Source organism: Motacilla alba, chromosome 5, assembly GCF_015832195.1.
Source record: "Motacilla alba alba isolate MOTALB_02 chromosome 5, Motacilla_alba_V1.0_pri, whole genome shotgun sequence".
Taxonomy (NCBI): domain Eukaryota; kingdom Metazoa; phylum Chordata; class Aves; order Passeriformes; family Motacillidae; genus Motacilla; species Motacilla alba.
Genome location: NC_052020.1, coordinates 8834 through 22044, shown reverse-complemented (window position 1 = coordinate 22044; position 13211 = coordinate 8834). Strand labels below are relative to the sequence as shown.

Below are 13211 nucleotides of genomic sequence, written 5' to 3'. Positions count from 1 at the left end.
AGCTTGAGGTCGCCGCTCTCCGGGTCCACGAGGAGATTCTCCGGCTTGATGTCCCGGTGCAGGACGCCGCAGGCGGTGCAGTGCCGCACGGCCTCCAGCACCTGGCAGAAAAGCCAGCGCGCCATCTCCTCGCATAGGAACTCCTGCTCCAGCAGGAACTGCAGGAGATCCTGCGATGCCTCCGGACGCTCCATCACCAGCACGAAGCTGTCAGGCAGCTCGAACCAGTCGAGGAGCTGGATGATGTTGTAGCAGCCAGAGCCCACCTTCTCCATGAGCGCGATCTCCATGGGCACGCGGGTGCCGTCGGGCTGTGAGCAGGAGGAGGAGGAGGAGGAGGAGGAGGAGGAGGAAATCCGTGCCTCCAGCGGGACCGATGCTGCCCTGGGGCTGCTGCGCTGCACCCTGCCCGGGATGCCCCAGTGCCCCCTTGCGCAGCCTCCCTGGCGCTCGGGCTTCCTCCCGCCCAGGGGATGCTTGGGGGATGCCCCCTGCCCGGGGGTGTGCGCCGTGCCCGGGCCCACCATGCTGCGGCTCGCACGCTCAGCCCGCGCCCGCTGCCCCCCGCCATCCCCCGCCTCCCACTCCCATTCGGCGCCCCGGCGTTCCCCCTGCCCGCCACGCCTCGCTCTGTCCCGCCGGCCCCGCTCACTCACCAGCTCGACCCACTGCAGGACGCTCTCCCAGGCCACGCGCTTGATGGCCACCTGCACACCATCCAGAGAGGAGCGCTGAGCTCCAGCCCTGCCCCTCCCCAGCGCTGCCGCTCCTCCCACGCCCGCCCGGCCACTCACCGGGCTCCCGTCGGAGAGGCGGATGCCCGAGAAGACGGTGCCGAAGCCGCCGCTCCCCAGCTGCGGGCCCAGCTGGTACAGCTCCTGCAGCTCCTTCCTTTGCCCTGCGGCCGAGAGCCAGCCGTCAGCCTTGCGCCCAGCAACCCCCCCGCCAAAGTGCCCGCCACTGAAGGGCGCCGGGCCGCCGCCGGCCGCGTCACTCTCACCTGCTTCCTGCTGCGCGCCGGGCAGCGGCCACCGCCCGGCAGCCGACGGGCCGGCGAGCGGCAGAGCCGGGCCAGGGCAGCGCGCACAGGCGGCCGCAGGAGCCCCGCTGCAGCGGGCCGGGCCGGCACCGTCGCTGTCCCCGGCGTCGCGGGCTGGACTCCGCTCTTGGCGACGGCCGGGGCTGCAGCCCGAGGCTTCTTCGCCCAGGGGGATCCCAGGAGCAGCTGCAAAGCGAGCAGGGCTTTTTCAAGCCGCGCCACCAGAGGCACTGGAAACAGCCAGCGACTAGGCTGCTCGCAGGGGCCCTGCCCCGGCCTGGCCGCGCCCCTCGAGAGCCCCGGCGGAGCCTCGGGCAGCTCCTCGGGAGATCCCACCTGCTATTAGACGGCCCTTCGTGGCAGTTGAGGGCTGTCTTGGCACAGCTTCCTGGGGATGGAGGAAACTCCTCGGTGTCTGGAAGCTCGGCTCCACCACCAGGCTTGGGCTGTCGCCAGCTGGCGCAAGCGGCACAGCGTCCTGGCCGCTGTGGGACGACCACTGCCGGCTCCTGGACGCTTGCTGCTCTGCCAGCTTCTCCTGAGAAGGCCCCCCTGCATCGGGCTGGGCTCCCACTTGGACTTCTGGGCTCTCCCCAGCCACGTCAGGGGTTGGGGTTGCGCCCTTGCTGTCGCAGTCTGTGAGTCCAAGGGAGCTGGGAGACCTGGCCACGGGGTCTGCACCTTCCCCAGGCTGACAGGTCCCACCGAGCCTCTGCGAGGGATGGAGGCTGTCAGAGATAGCAGGGGCTCCTGGCAGGTGGCAGGGTCTCTGACAGTCTGAGGTTCCTGCATGGATGGCGGCTCTGCCCTGCTGTGCCATCCTCGCAGGCCTTGAGGCTCTCCCAGCGATGGGGAATCTTGCTGGGAGCAGCCTCTTGAAGGGATGGAGGCTTCGCGAGGAGCTGGACCAGCCACAGCAGGGCAGGTGGCCTCGCTTCACCAGCTTCTCCAGTTCTTTCCAAAGCGCCTGCCACATCCCCGAGTAGAGCGGCGCACATCTCCCGCTGCGATCCCAGAGCAGCAGCATCAGCTCCTGCAGCTCCCGGGCCACTGCCACGCCGGGGCCACAGCCGCAGGGCCTGCCCGGGGGGCTGGCGGGAACACGCGGCCGCTTGCGAGGGGTCGCCCGAGGTCTGGGAGACCCGGGAACCACAGGGGCTCCTCGGTTCCTCCGTGAGCCTCTGGGCCGGACCCTGGGGTGCTTGCTCCTCTTCGCTGTCCGTGCCCGCCGCCTCCGTGGCTGCCGGTGGCCAAGGGCCCACCAGATGGCCACAGCGGCCAGCAGCAGCAGGACAAGCGCAGGCATCGGGACGCTCCCGTCTCTCGTGGCTCCGGCTCGTCCCATCGCGACTGCACTGGAGGCTGCGGGCGCCGGCCCGTCTTATATAGCGACGGCGCACCGATGTCACAGTGCTGCAGCTGGCACAGCCCTGGGACATCACAGCCCTGCCTCACGCCCGCGCTCAGCCCCTTTGTGCCGTCACAGCCCAGCCCGCCTGCAGCATCAGCAGAACCGGCTCATGGCCGAAGATGGACCACGGCCAGAGAAAGCCCGGTGGGACTGAGAACGGGAGCTCGGCCCGCTGCCGGGAATCCTTCCCTGGGGCCAGTGGCACACCAGGAAGAGCGCTGGTGCCGGCAGCGTCAAGCCCAGGGCTCCCAGGACCTTTCAGCGTTACCAGCTGGAAACACCCACTGCTCTGTGCCTGAGAAGATCCTGCGGAGACAAAGGCAGCTGAAGTTCCTCTGTCTCTGGGGAGCTCTCCTGAACTGGCTGTCGGGGGTGTAAGACTCTGTCCAAAATTTCTCTCATCTGCCTCACGATCATCGTGAAAAAAAGGCAGAAACTGGGACCACCAAGAGAGGATCCTGTTTCTGACATCCTGGTTTGGTGGGAGTGTGCCAGGGTCCCAAGGCCGGAGCAGAGCTTCTGGTCTGCTGAGCCACTGTTTGCAAGTGTGTTTGCTGTATTGGAACACGGGACCTAGCAAAAGGAGAAGGGGCACCTTGACCTTTCTTCGCCTGTATCTGCTTTGCAACAGTGGCCTGGAGTTTTCCACCCCCAAGCCTGGCTGGACTCTCTTCTGGAATTACCCTTTGGTGGTCTCCACAGAAGACCCTTCATCTACTGTACAACCACCGTGACAGATGGACTGAGATGGGAGAAGCCACTCCCTCCAAGACTGAGACATAAAACTCCTATATGGAAAAGACTCCTTTTCTCCCCAAGGACTGAAACCTGTAACCTGGGGGGGGGGGGGAGGAGGGCAGTGTGTGTGGGGGGAGAACAGCTGATCAAACTGAGATGTTTGCCTGCAGGTAGTGACCACTGGACCAAGAAAACAATGGCTCTCCCCCACTGCTGACCAGATGAGATCATAAGACTATTGTATCTTTTCCCCCCTCCTTCCCAACTTTGAATAGAAAATTCTAATAAAAACCCTCGAGTCAGCTAGCTATCTCGAGATCTGCCCAACGTGAAGGCGACTCCTCAACTGGATTTCGACTGGGCTGGACCTCAAAGAATTACATCGCCTCTACGTTGGTAGATATACCTATTCCCTCTTTCTTTTCCTTTCCTTTCCTGCAGGGTTTCTCTCTTTCTCTCTCTCTCTTCCCCAATCCCCTCCAATGCATTTTGCTGTGATCATTCAATAAAGTACACTGATTTTGATTGTTACTGCAAACCCCTTTGCCGTGTTGGTGTTTTATACCCTGAGATCAGATAATGAACCATCACAATCCTGTCTGTGAGGGTGGATCGTGACAGGGGGCAGCGAGAGTTTCTTGTTAGCAGCTCACCAACTTCTGCTTCTAAATAAATCGGGATTTGCCAAGGAGCGCTCACTGTGCTCCCGCCACTGCTCTGGCTTGGACTGGGATTCAGGTTCTTTCTTCCCACTAGCTGGCACGCCTTTGAGCAGGGAATGCTGTGCACCAAACAGGGGTGCTCTGCTTTCTGCTGAGCAGGCCTTGCCCTCTTCAAGGACTTTGCAGTCTCCTTTGGTACACCGATGCAATGTTTTCCACTGGGAAGGGAGGGATGAGCGTTGAAGACACAGGCAAAGAATGCACCTTAAACACCTTTGCCATGTCTCCGTCCTTGTTTGGGAGGCGACCATCCACGTCCTGGAAGGGGACAATGTTATTCCAGTGTTATTTCTACAATGGGAGTGGGTTTTTTTCCATTCATGTATTTAAAACCACTCTTTTGATTGTGCCCTGCATTTCTGGCCACTTTCATCTCCCGATGAGCTTTCACCACACCAAATTTCTCCCTGTATTACAGGGAGGCATCCTGTGCCGCGCGGAATCTCAGCAGGCAATTGGCCACTCAGAGGTATAGGCCACTGAACAAAATATTTAAATAAATAAATAAATAAATATATATATATATATATATATTTATATCCAGATGCATCTAAAATGGTTTTAGTGTATATACTTAGAATCATGTTACTCAGGGGCGTAAAGGCAGATGCAGTCCTCTTTCACATTTGGGCTGTCTTGGCCGTGATAAGGTCACACTTGTAAAGTTAAAACAGATCAAATGCTCCTTTCCATCGCTTGCCTGGTTTTCGCTGACAAATATGTATTTATTCTATACCTTATTTTTCTCTGTCACAAATCAGAGACTATACTTAGGGATCTTTTCTCAAATTTTCCTTAAAGTAAATGATGTTTTACTTTACACTCTCATGAAGCTAGCTGTCAGGGCAAGTCCATAGTTAAAAGTTTCATGCTGGAAATCTGAAATCACTTGTAGTAAAATCTAACATATTTTAGACACACATTTCAAACTTTTAGCAAAACATCCCCCGTGCTGTTATGCCAGTCCAGTAGGACAAAAAAAAATATGGTAAAGACTAAGATGCAGAAAGATCACAAAAATCCCCTTTTTAAGTAAACAAGCTTAAACAAAAGTCGAAAGTTTTATGTATTTTTACCTATTTTTAATGACTAAGGGGCCAATAGCTTTAAAGCAGGCAGAAGATTTTCTTTGTTGCTCTACCATGATACAAGTCTTTAGCCATTAGCTCAAGGAAAGTGTAAGGCAGGAGGTCTAAAGATTGGATGTGGATTGCAGAAGATGATTTCTCCCTCTATTATTCTTTTCTAAGCAGCCATTTGAACCAATTTCTACTCATGATTGCAATAATCAAGCTATGCATCTCTTTTAAGTTCTCTTTGGATGCATTCAAAGCAGTGGAAATCACAGAACAGACATAGAGAAGATACAGAAATTTTCAGTTTCTGACATCTTGTCCTGTTTTTATTCAAACAGGAGTATTGGTGTGAAAATGTGCCAGAGGCCATACAATGCCCTTGAAGGGCAGTGGGTGAGAAGCAGCTGCTGCAGCGAGCACTGTGATAGGTAGGATACCTTGAAGCACTGCTCATGAGGGAGGAGCTGGTTAACTTCCCGCAGCACGGCTGGAAAGGAGCTGGACACAATTCTCTCGCTCCTGGTCACACCAGCCCACAGCTGTCTCCTGTCCTTTGCTGTCCTCAGCGCTGTGCTCACCACTGGGTTTTCCATGCTGCTTCCCAGCAACTTGTCTTTCACTTTGACATGCAAGCACACAAGAACAGGGCAGGTAGGAGGAAGATCCCATCCGTTCACTTTCTCGGCTTTTCTACAAGATTGCCAAGTAAACCAAATGTTGTACAGTCACCATGTGACTCGCAGCTGAGCATCTCTCACTGTTTATCCAGGGATAGGGATCATACCTGTGGCTCTACCTCTTCCTCCTCTTCTGAGGGTCTTGCTTTGTTGAAGGTTAGGAAATCTTTTTCCCCCTTTTTGTTTCCTTTTCTCTCAGGAAATTCTCTCCCATCTCTTGCCTAAGAGGTAGTAAGACCAGTACTTAAGAGAGAGGTTGGGGGAAGGGGTGCCACTGGCTGCAGCCTCCTAGCCAGAGGCTTTTCTCCTGGGAAGGGCAGAGATACCGTGAGGTGTTTGGCTGGGGGTTGAGGGGCTGGGCTCAGCTCCTGGCTCTCTCGCTTTCGATACAGGTGGGGATCGGTCAAGTTGCTGCTACCACGGAGAAATTTCCCTGCCACCGGGGAGTCCAGCCTGGCACTGACTATTCTTTACCGCGGGTGAGCCTCTGTTCATGAGAGCAGCCAGTGAACTGGGACCTTATTAACACCCAATTTGACTGGAAAGGACCCTCACCATCTCCTCCAGTGCTTCAGGGGAAAACCTGGGACCCTGAGCGCTCCCTCCCAGAGGGACGTATCTCCCTGGCATCCACATCTGTTGCTGCCTCCCCAGTGGGGAGAAGAAACCCATGCTGGCACTTGCTGCCTTTCATTAGAAGTGGATGTTGCTCTTCTCTCAATGCCCTTAAGACGTGCAGAGCTCCAGTCCCTGCACATCAGCTCCGGGCACACCAAAGCCTCAAGCTGATGACGGTGCTGCTGACCTGGTGTGAACTAGCTTTGGCTCACATAGGTTAGAAATGGGGTTTTCAAGTCATGGACTTTACTTGAAAAAGTCATGATAGCTCAGACTAAGGGTTAGTAAGGGTTGCCACAGTGCTCTCTGACCTTTTTTAACTTTTTTGGGTCTATGAGCTGACTAAGGGGTCTGATCTGCAGCCAAGGTCTCCTGGAGATTAGACAGCAAACAGGAGTATGGCTCTGCAACTACCTCTCCGCATCAGATTAAACGCTTCATCTCAGTAAGTGCATTTGTATTCTATTTACCCATAGGTTTATTTATTCAGAATAAAGTAAAGAATCATTAATCCTTGAAAACCTCCTTTTTCCTTCCAAGAATTTTCATTTAGTCTCTTTCATTGGGCATATAAATCTGAAAGTGTTTTGGACAGAGGCATAGCTCCAGTCAGCTTTTATGTGGCCAAGGAGCTGTAATCTATGTTTCCAGTGAGTGATTTCAGCAGTATTTTTAGGCTCTTGTTTAAGAAAGGAGAGATGTGATGAGCTCGCATTTTCTGCTGCCATGCACAACCATCCTAGCTCATAAGCACATACCTTGCTCCTCCTCCTGTAAGGAGCAACCTCTGTAATAAGGTTGCTGAATATAGAAGGGGCATGAGTTCATGGATTCCTTTCCAGGGCATAGTTACGGCAATTAAAATTTAAAAAATAAAATAAAAATTCAGGAAGGTGTGAAACAGCAAGTGCCTTCCTCTCACCACTCAAGGTCCCTCATATCGCCCTTGCATACGGACCCAAGGACTTGTGCAAGGATTACAACACAGCTCAGTAAAGGGCAGGAGAAGCACCATAAAACAGCACAGTATAAAGAATAGATATTAAACCAGGAATGAAAAATTCTGTCTTCAGAACTCAACATTGCTGCAGCAGCCAAATTAATTTGGATGCATCAGAGAGCTGGATGCAGAGGAGTTTTGATCTGTTCCAGTTCCTTTCTGTGTCAACATAACCTTTGGCATCAGGGTCCCAGCACAACCCTAAAGCTGGCTAGATATACAAATAAGTACTCGCTAAAACTTGCTTAGACATCACTGATCCCAGTTATCTCCACTACAGGGAATAAACACAGTACATTTAAGGAATCCTGCAGTATTCCCTGTTGCTGTCTCAACAATGGACAATGTCCTGTGAGAGGACATCACTCTCCTTGGGCAGTGGATGCTAGAGGACAAGCCCTTAGCTTAGGATTGTTGGGACCAAACAAGGCAAAGAGTCATGGTTTTTTCTCCTTTTTTCTGCACCCATTTGTCATCCGGACTGCCAAATGAAGACCTGTAAAATCCTAGCTCTGCCTTGTGTTTCATGTATTTTTAGTTCATATTTATGTCATCACAGAAAGCAAGGAAAGTAGAAATGTGACAGGTTCCCACTATTGCTGTGTGAAGGCTTTTTCTAAAGGCTGGTGTACTTATGTTCTCTTTTTCCACGCCAAGCTTGACTTTTCCCCTCCTTTTTCGAGGTCTGCATTGGGTGTCCCAAGGAGGGCTGGCTTCCTCAGCAGGGGTGTTAGGAGTTGGTGCTGATTCTGCTTTTTCTGAAGGTGTATCAAAGTGTGCTACCAGAATGACTGTTGTTTCCACTGGAAAGCTTTCCCTCGATGACCATCAGTGCACGAACATGTTTTAATCATGTAACCAGACGGACTAAGAAAAGCCAACACCCGTAGCAGATTTCTCTTTGGTCTGTGTCTATGAGAAGTGGGCTGTGTGCTGGAGAGGGAGAAGAGCTGTTGGAACATGGCAACAGTGCCAGGTGTGAGCTGTGAGGATGATGAGGGCTCAGAGCAGCCCCAGGTGTGAGCTGCGAGGATGATGAGGGCTCAGAGTGGCCCCAGGTGTGAGCTGTGAGGATGATGAGGGCTCAGAGCGGCCCCAGGTGTGAGCTGTGAGGATGATGAGGGCTCAGAGCGGCCCCAGGTGTGAGCTGCGAGGATGATGAGGGCTCAGAGTGGCCCCAGGTGTGAGCTGTGAGGGTGATGAGGGCTCAGAGCAGCCCCAGGTGTGAGCTGCGAGGATGATGAGGGGGCGGCTCCTGTCAGGGGAGGCTGTTTTAGGGGGAGGGTTTGCCTCTGCTCCTTTTTGCATGGAGCTGCTGAGTAGAGAGGTTTATGGGGGGCTCCCGGGGCTGTCTCATGGAAGGATGCTGAGAGCTTCTGACAGGGTCTGGGGTACACCTGGATACGTGCTTGGATGCGTGGAGCATTGCTTAAAGGATGTGCCCAGGGACAAAGCTTTGTGCCGGGAAGCAGCAGCCGAGCAGGTGAGCCCGTGTTGATTTGTAGCGGGGAATTTTCTCTTTCCCTGTTCAATTTCATCTTGCCAATCCCTCCCCGGTGCCCCCAGAAAAATAAAATACTCTTGTCATATTATGGTTTTGATTTGAGGCTAACCCCCCCCCCCCCCCATTTTCTTCATCCGCAGGTCTACCTTGAGGGGGCAGCCCTACTGTCCCTTCTTTTAAAGGGTTTGAGTTGAGGTTAAAAACCCTCTTTTAGCACAACTGGAGGAAAAACTCTTCTTTTTCATAGGGGATGAAATTGAAGGGGAGAACGCATTTATTTGCCCTTGTTGAAGTGAGGTGAGCACCCCCCGTTGAGTTAGTTTCGGGGCTCAACTGTAGGAGCCTCCAGCTCTCGCAGCGTTTGCAGGGTTGAAGTCGGGCTGTGCCGCTGCATTCCAGGGCGCTTCTTCTGCCGGTGTCCCAGCCCCAAACGTTCCCGCGCGGGAGCCCGGCTGGCACCGCCCGGGGAGCTGCTGAGGCGGACGGGGACTTTGGGGCGGCCGGGCTGCCGCGGCACTGCCCGGGCCGCGCCGGTGCGAGCCGTGCGGAGCCGAGGGGAGCTTTGCCGGGCCGGCGGGCGGGAGAGGCGGCGCGGGCGCTGCGCTGGTCCCGGCCGGTGCCGGCCGCTCTGTCCGCTCCGGGCGCGGGGCTCGGGCGCCGCCGGGGCTCCCTGGGCCCGGTGCCGGCCCCGCCGGGCAGGGCGCAGCGGCCGGGGGTCTCCCGGAGCGGCGCCGCCCCTGCGCGCCCGAGGAGCCGCCGGAGGAGCCGCTTTCCTGCCGGGAGCCGCGCTCCGTCCGGCGCCGGGAGCGCGGGGAGCGATTTTGGAAAGGTCTTTGATGTCCTGCTTTTGACGCGGCTTTTAGGAGTTTATTGTATCGTTTTGTTTTGTTTGCAGCTGGTGGATGGTACGGGATGTGCTGCACTTCTTGAATGTTATGGTTCTCGGGTCGGGTGTTGATCAGTAAGTGGTTTTGAATTCAGTTTTGTTGTCTTTTTTTTTTTTTTTTTTTTTTTTTTTTCCCAGGTAATATTTTTTTAAGATTTACAATGTTTTTTATGGGTCGTAGCATGACGTAGAGGGTAGATTTTTAATACTGTGGTGGTGGCTTTTCTTAGCGTGAGTATGCAGTGTTTGTTTCGGTGCGTTTGAGGTAGTGTCATGTGGTTACTCGGTGAGGGGTTTTTAATCTTTATAATCTCATTCTTGTTTATTATCTTACAGGGCTTTTATTTCTTTGGTTTGTTTTATTGGAGTGTATGTTTGATTGTTACGGATCATTTGGGGGATACTGTTTATGGTTTCATTTCTCTTTTGCCTTCACGTTGATTAATAGGTGGTATTTTTATTTTGGTAGTTTGAGGCATTTTTAGTTTATTGAGTTAGTAATACTTTTTTGTTGCTAATTGAAGTTTATTTGGTTTCGGGGTTTTTTGTTTGTTGTTGTTCTTTGTTGTATTTGGTTGTTGTATATTAGTTTTATTTTTGGGAACATGGGTATTTATATGGTGAATCTTTTTAGGTAGTTTTTTTTAGTTGGGTTGTTGTTTTCCTATTTTTTAGTGGTTAAGATTTTTTTTAATATTGTTAATTACTTCTGGTTTTTTAGTTGCTTTTATAGAGTATTGGTTGTTCTTTGAGTTAGTGTAGAGGTAGAGTTTTGATTATTTTTTTTTAGTCATGTTCAGGGTCAGTGGTATGGTTTGGAGTTTAAGTTGGTTTGATTTTTTTTTTTTTTTTTTAGTAGTTTTGGGGATTTGCTGTGTTTGTTTCTATAGGGTTGGTTTTTATTTGTGTTCCATTTTTGTGAAGTGATAAGAATTGTTAGTTAAAAGAGAATAGTGTGGCGTTTTTTTGCTGGCAGTTGGTTGGCTGGTGGAGCTATTTTGGTGGTTTTGGACGATATTGGTGGGAATTTGATGCCGTTTGTTTTATCATTTTATTCAGGAATTGGATTTTAAATGTGAAGTTAAACTATAACTATAATTAAACATAATTAACTCTTTTCCTCGCCATCTTGGGAATAACCCTTAAGGGTTAATTAACAAATATATAAAGAAATGGGAATAAAACTCCTAAATTTTAAATATAGACAGAATATTTAAAAATAAAACATGTAACATAAGTCATATTATATATTACAATAAGATATTGTATTGTTTAATATAGAGTATTTTATATGTTTATAGAAATAAATATAAATATAGATTACAAATATAAAAACCCATACAAAATATAAATATAGAAATGTTTTACAAATACATGCAGACATATAAAAATACAAATATTCATAAATATGAAATAATATAAATCGATACAATACGTAATACAAGTAATATTTTTAATATTCTATTATAATATATTATATGGAATATATATAAAATATGTATTTAGTACATCAATATGTTATAATATAATATATAACAAATTATAAATAAATGTATAAAAGTATTTTCAAAGGGTTTAAAATGAAGGGCGGTTTTCTTTATTTGGCAATAGGCAGGGTTTTAATTTAAAATATTATAAATACATATAATATAAAGGTAGAAATCTAACGATAGAAATATATAATAAATACATAAAGATTTATATAACAATTAAATATATAATAAAAAATAAGTTGTAGCAGCTGGTATGATCCATATTATAAATAATCATTTATCTATATTATTAGATTATGATATGTTTTGTATATAATTATGAAAATAATACATCAATAGAGACTCTAAATATAAATGTGAATATAATTATGAAAAGTATTAATATAAAAATATAAAAATATAGTTTAAAATAATGCTTTTTTTGGTATTTATTTGGTTAGAAATGGGGTTTTTACTTTCAATAATGTGTTATAGAAATGTAAATATAGAAATATACAATGACTACAGAAAGATATTTATAAAAACACAAAATATAAATATATGTAAGTAATAGGAATAGACGTAATATATAATAGGGATTACATAACACATCAATGTCCGTTATAAATATATATGTGAATATAAATAGGAAAAAGATAAATATGAAACATATTTAACTATGGTTTTAAAGAAAGAGGGCTTTCTTGGTTGTTGTTGTTGGGTAAGAGGCGGGTTTTTTGGCGTTTATTTCAGAGGATGTTTTGGAGCGGATGGCAGCTGTTGGTTTTGCCCCGAGGCGCGCAGGGGCCCCGGCTGAGGTGGGCGGCAGTGCTGCCGCCTTGTGGGCAGAGCGCGGTACTGCCCCCCGGGCAGTCAGCCGCCCGGCAGCGGCCACGACGCGTCTCTCGCCGAGCCCCACACGCCATCGCGACCTCAGCAGCGGCTCGGCCGGGACGCGCTTGACCTTCCCAAGACGGCGGCGAAAAGGGCGGGACAAACGAGGAGCACGGTCCGTCTACTGGACTGCCTGCAAGCCACCCCGACGCCGAGGCAGCGCCGGCGGGATTTTCCGCGACGTATCCAGCGCCGAGCACACGGGCTGTGGGTCGGTGGCGCCGCTGCCGGGCGGGTATTGGGCGGGCGCCGGCAGGCAATGGCAACGACGCCTCTCTCTGCCCAGGAGCTGCGACCGTCGCCGTCTCGGGAGCGGCTCGGCCGGGGCTCGCCTGACCTTCCCAAGATGGCGAGGAAAAGGGCAGGAAAATCAAGGCCCGTGGTCCTTTTCCTGCGCTGCCTGCGCGGCACCCCGATGCCACCGTCGCCCCGTCGGGGTTTTCCGCGGTGTTTCCAGGGCTGGGCTCACGGGCTGTGGGCTCAGCAGCGCCGGGGGCTGGCGGGTTTTGGGGGCCGCTGAGCAGCATTGGCGTGGTTGCCTCTCTTTGCCGAGGTACTCATGGTATATCCTCTGCTGCTGGAGAGGGTTTTTGTACTGGGAAAGCTTATTTTATTTTTCTGAATGAAAATAAGCTGCCATGTATGCCCAAGTACACACCAGTAGAATGCTTGCTTTGGTAGAGAATTTGATGCTTAAAAGTAGGGGGTTTATTGTATTTTACCATGGATGAGTCTCCATTGACTTAATAGTTACAAAAATGTCAATATTATAGCCAAGAAGTCTTTATCAGGTAGATGTTGAGGGAGAAAATACACTGATATTTCTGCTCTGGCTATTTGTGTTGATAAATGCAAGTTTAATTACTCTCTATTGATTTCACTTGGCCTCAGTGGCTGTATGTTTCTTTATTTCCTTCTTGTGTAAGAAACATAAAATTGCTGATTAAAGGTTGACTATTTTAATATCTGTGTCCGACTTTCCTGACCCTAGTAGTTGTGCATCAGTGTACGTATTTTAGTTTTGCTTTGGCTTTTGTCATCGAACATCTCTGAAGTTCAGAGTGAGTAGGAATTACTTTTGGGGTAGAAGTTTTGTCCTGTCAAGTTTTTCTGGCAAATTGTAGCTTGCCCCAGTGAAAAGCTTCCAGTAACTGGCCGTCTAAACCTATTCCAC

General features: G+C 50.2%; 1 protein-coding gene across 1 annotated transcript; it reads right to left on the bottom strand.

Annotated features, from left to right (window-relative positions):
* Window positions 1-9114: 9114 nt before the first annotated feature.
* On the bottom strand, window positions 9115-12564 carry LOC119701317 (basic proline-rich protein-like). Its single transcript, XM_038137852.1, has 2 exons — window positions 12003-12564; window positions 9115-9710 (listed from the first exon to the last, which is right to left on the bottom strand). The coding sequence occupies exons 1-2, from the start codon at window positions 12562-12564 to the stop codon at window positions 9115-9117; spliced, it is 1158 nt and encodes a 385-aa protein (XP_037993780.1).
* Window positions 12565-13211: the final 647 nt, after the last annotated feature.